Raw genomic sequence first — 2,760 nt, forward strand, 5'->3', positions numbered from 1 at the left:
CAGCTGACAGGATTTCCAACATTCTCCCCGGCCGTCGGCAACTGTAAAGTTGTTGACGCAACCATAATGAGTAGAGCCATGGTGAGCTGAAATAAAAAACAAAATTCAAAACGCTTTTTGGTGAGCTGTCGGAGCTTGTCACCCATGAGTGAGTCCGTGAGACCGTCCGGAAGGTGCGCTGGCTAGGCATGGCAGCATCCTAGACGTCGGGGGTCGTAAATCCCTTCTGCGTTGGCTGCTGTCATTCTCACGTTGAACCCCGTCGGTTGGTCAGGGTCGTAAATCCGTCGAAGTTGACGAAGTCCAACGGTGAGAAGCCGGTGAGCTGTCCTGGTTCTATTCCCCTGAAGGTGAGATGGGCAAGAGGACGAGCTTGGCGATTGGCCTTGTCAGCGTCGTCTGAGCAGTCCTGATGGTGACTACCCTGGTGAGTCCGTCCGATCCTGGGTGCAGAGCGGTCACTCGGGCGAGAGGCCACTTCGCTGCCGGGAATCTCTCGTCCGTGAGTAGAACCACNTTCCCCTGAAGGTGAGATGGGCAAGAGGACGAGCTTGGCGATTGGCCTTGTCAGCGTCGTCTGAGCAGTCCTGATGGTGACTACCCTGGTGAGTCCGTCCGATCCTGGGTGCAGAGCGGTCACTCGGGCGAGAGGCCACTTCGCTGGCGGGAATCTCTCGTCCGTGAGTAGAACCAGTGAGCCGATCCGTATCTGATGAGTCGGATGGTGCCACTTGGATATCGCTTGAAGACGTTGGAGATATCCCGTGGACCACCTCTTCCAGAATCCTTGAAGCTTCTGCTGAATGAGCTGCCATCTAGAGAGCCTTGAGACGTTGAGTTGCTCTAAAGATGGCTCTGGAAGAGTCGTGGGAGCCTGACCGATGAGAAAATGCCATGGTGTCAAGGCTGAACAGTCATCAGGATCATCCGTGAGCGGTTCCAGTGGTCGTGAGTTGAGCACTGCCTCGATTTGAGCGAGCAAAGTGGTGAGTTCCTCAAAAGTGAGCAGATCCTCTCCGATCGTCCGGGTGAGATGGAACTTCACCGACTTCACCGCCGCTTCCCATTTCCCTCCAAAGTGCGGAGCACCTGGAGGATTGAAGGACCACTGAGTCCCATCATTGATGAGGAGCTGTGCGAGCTGTCTTGATTGAGCTGATCCTGACGAGAAGAGCTTCTTTAGTTCCTTGTCAGCGCCAAGGAAATTGGTCCCACAGTCACTGAACAAGGAATGAGCGATCCCACGCCGACTTGAAAAGCGTCTATACGCCGCGATGAACCCCTCGGCTGAGTAGTCTGACACGACCTCGAGATGGACCGCTGAGGTGGTCATGCAGACAAAGATAGCCAACCAGCCTTTGTACGACTTGTGTCCCCGCCCTTTCCAGGACCGTAGAGACACTGGGCCGGCATAGTCGATCCCAGTGTTGAGAAAGGCTCGAGCGGGAGTGAGTCTGGCTGGTGGCAACTGGCCCATGAGCTGTTGAGCGCGTACTCCACGTTGGCGAGTGCAGTTAACGCACTTGAGGATGAAGGAGCGTACTGGTGCTCGACCTCCGAGTATCCAGTAGCTACTTCTGAGCTGCCTGAGGGTGAGCTGTGTGCCTCCGTGGAGTGGCCTTAGATGAGCCTGTCCGATGAGTAGCTGAGCCAGTTAAGATTCCTTCGGAATAATCACTTGGTTCCGGCTCTCCGGGCCTATGTGAGCAAACTTGAGCCGTCCTCCTATCCTCAATACCCCTTGGCGATCGATGAAGGGTGTGAGCTTGGTGAGGGGGTGGGATTTGCTGAACCTTTCCCCTCGTGAGATCGCTCTGAGTTGATCCTTGAAGTGAGCTGCCTGCGTGAGTTTGATCCAGAGGATGCGAGCCTCTTCAAGATCACCAAGAGTGAGCGGGTATCGAAGAGAAGAGTTGGGGGTTTTCCTGAGCCGAGCTATGAATCGTCGACAGATTGCTGTGACCCTGAGTAGTCGGTTGAACGATGAGAATTNGGTTTTCCTGAGCCGAGCTATGAATCGTCGACAGATTGCTGTGACCCTGAGCAGTCGGTTGAACGATGAGAATCTGTCGACGAGATTCCAGAGCGCGATTGGATGAGCTTTTACATGTAGGAGAACTCCTGGCTTTTCCTCGAGGTCTGCGCTGAGGTCTTTTTCCAGAGCGTGAGTTGGCCATGATGAGCAGTCTTGATGAAGCCATGGTGGCCCTTTCCACCAGAGCTTATGAGATACCAGTTGGTGCGCTGATAGACCTCGAGATGCACAGTCTGCAGGATTCTCCTTGCCCGGTACCAATCTCCAATGAGCCTGCTGAGTGAGCTCCTGGATGAGTGCCACCCGATTTTTCATGAACTCCTTCCATCTTCAGGAGTGTGAGCTGATCCACGTGAACGTGACCGATGAGTCGGTCCAGAGATAGGTGGTGGCGTTCGTGAGATTGAGTTGGTCCTTGACGTACTTAGTCAGTTTGGCCAGGAGGAGAGCCGCAGTGAGTTCTAGTCGTGGGATTGTCAGCCGTTTGAGCGGTGCGACCTTCGTTTTTGAGCAAACCAATGTGAGTTGTGATTTTCCCTTGTTGAGAACCTTGAGATAGATCACGGCTGACATCGCCACTTGTGATGCATCGGAAAAACCGTGTACTTCGACGACGGAATCCGTGAGCAGTCCAAGCCACCGAGGTATGGTGATCCCTGATAACTGTGTGAGCTCCTCCCTGAATTGGCTCCATCGTTGAGCAGTTGTCTGGGAAACTGGTTCGT

The 2,760-nt window shown here is 54.2% G+C and overlaps 1 protein-coding gene across 1 annotated transcript; it reads right to left on the bottom strand.

Moving 5' to 3' along the window:
* Nucleotides 1-247: 247 nt before the first annotated feature.
* LOC107039895 lies at nucleotides 248-2,350 on the bottom strand. Its single transcript, XM_015259760.1, has 3 exons — nucleotides 1,739-2,350; nucleotides 1,090-1,645; nucleotides 248-960 (listed from the first exon to the last, which is right to left on the bottom strand). Exons 1-3 carry the CDS (start codon nucleotides 2,348-2,350, stop codon nucleotides 248-250), a joined length of 1,881 nt encoding a protein of 626 aa, XP_015115246.1.
* Nucleotides 2,351-2,760: the final 410 nt, after the last annotated feature.

This window comes from Diachasma alloeum, unplaced genomic scaffold (assembly GCF_001412515.2).
Source record: "Diachasma alloeum isolate Michigan unplaced genomic scaffold, Dall2.0 Dall_scaffold_00310, whole genome shotgun sequence".
Classification (NCBI taxonomy): domain Eukaryota; kingdom Metazoa; phylum Arthropoda; class Insecta; order Hymenoptera; family Braconidae; genus Diachasma; species Diachasma alloeum.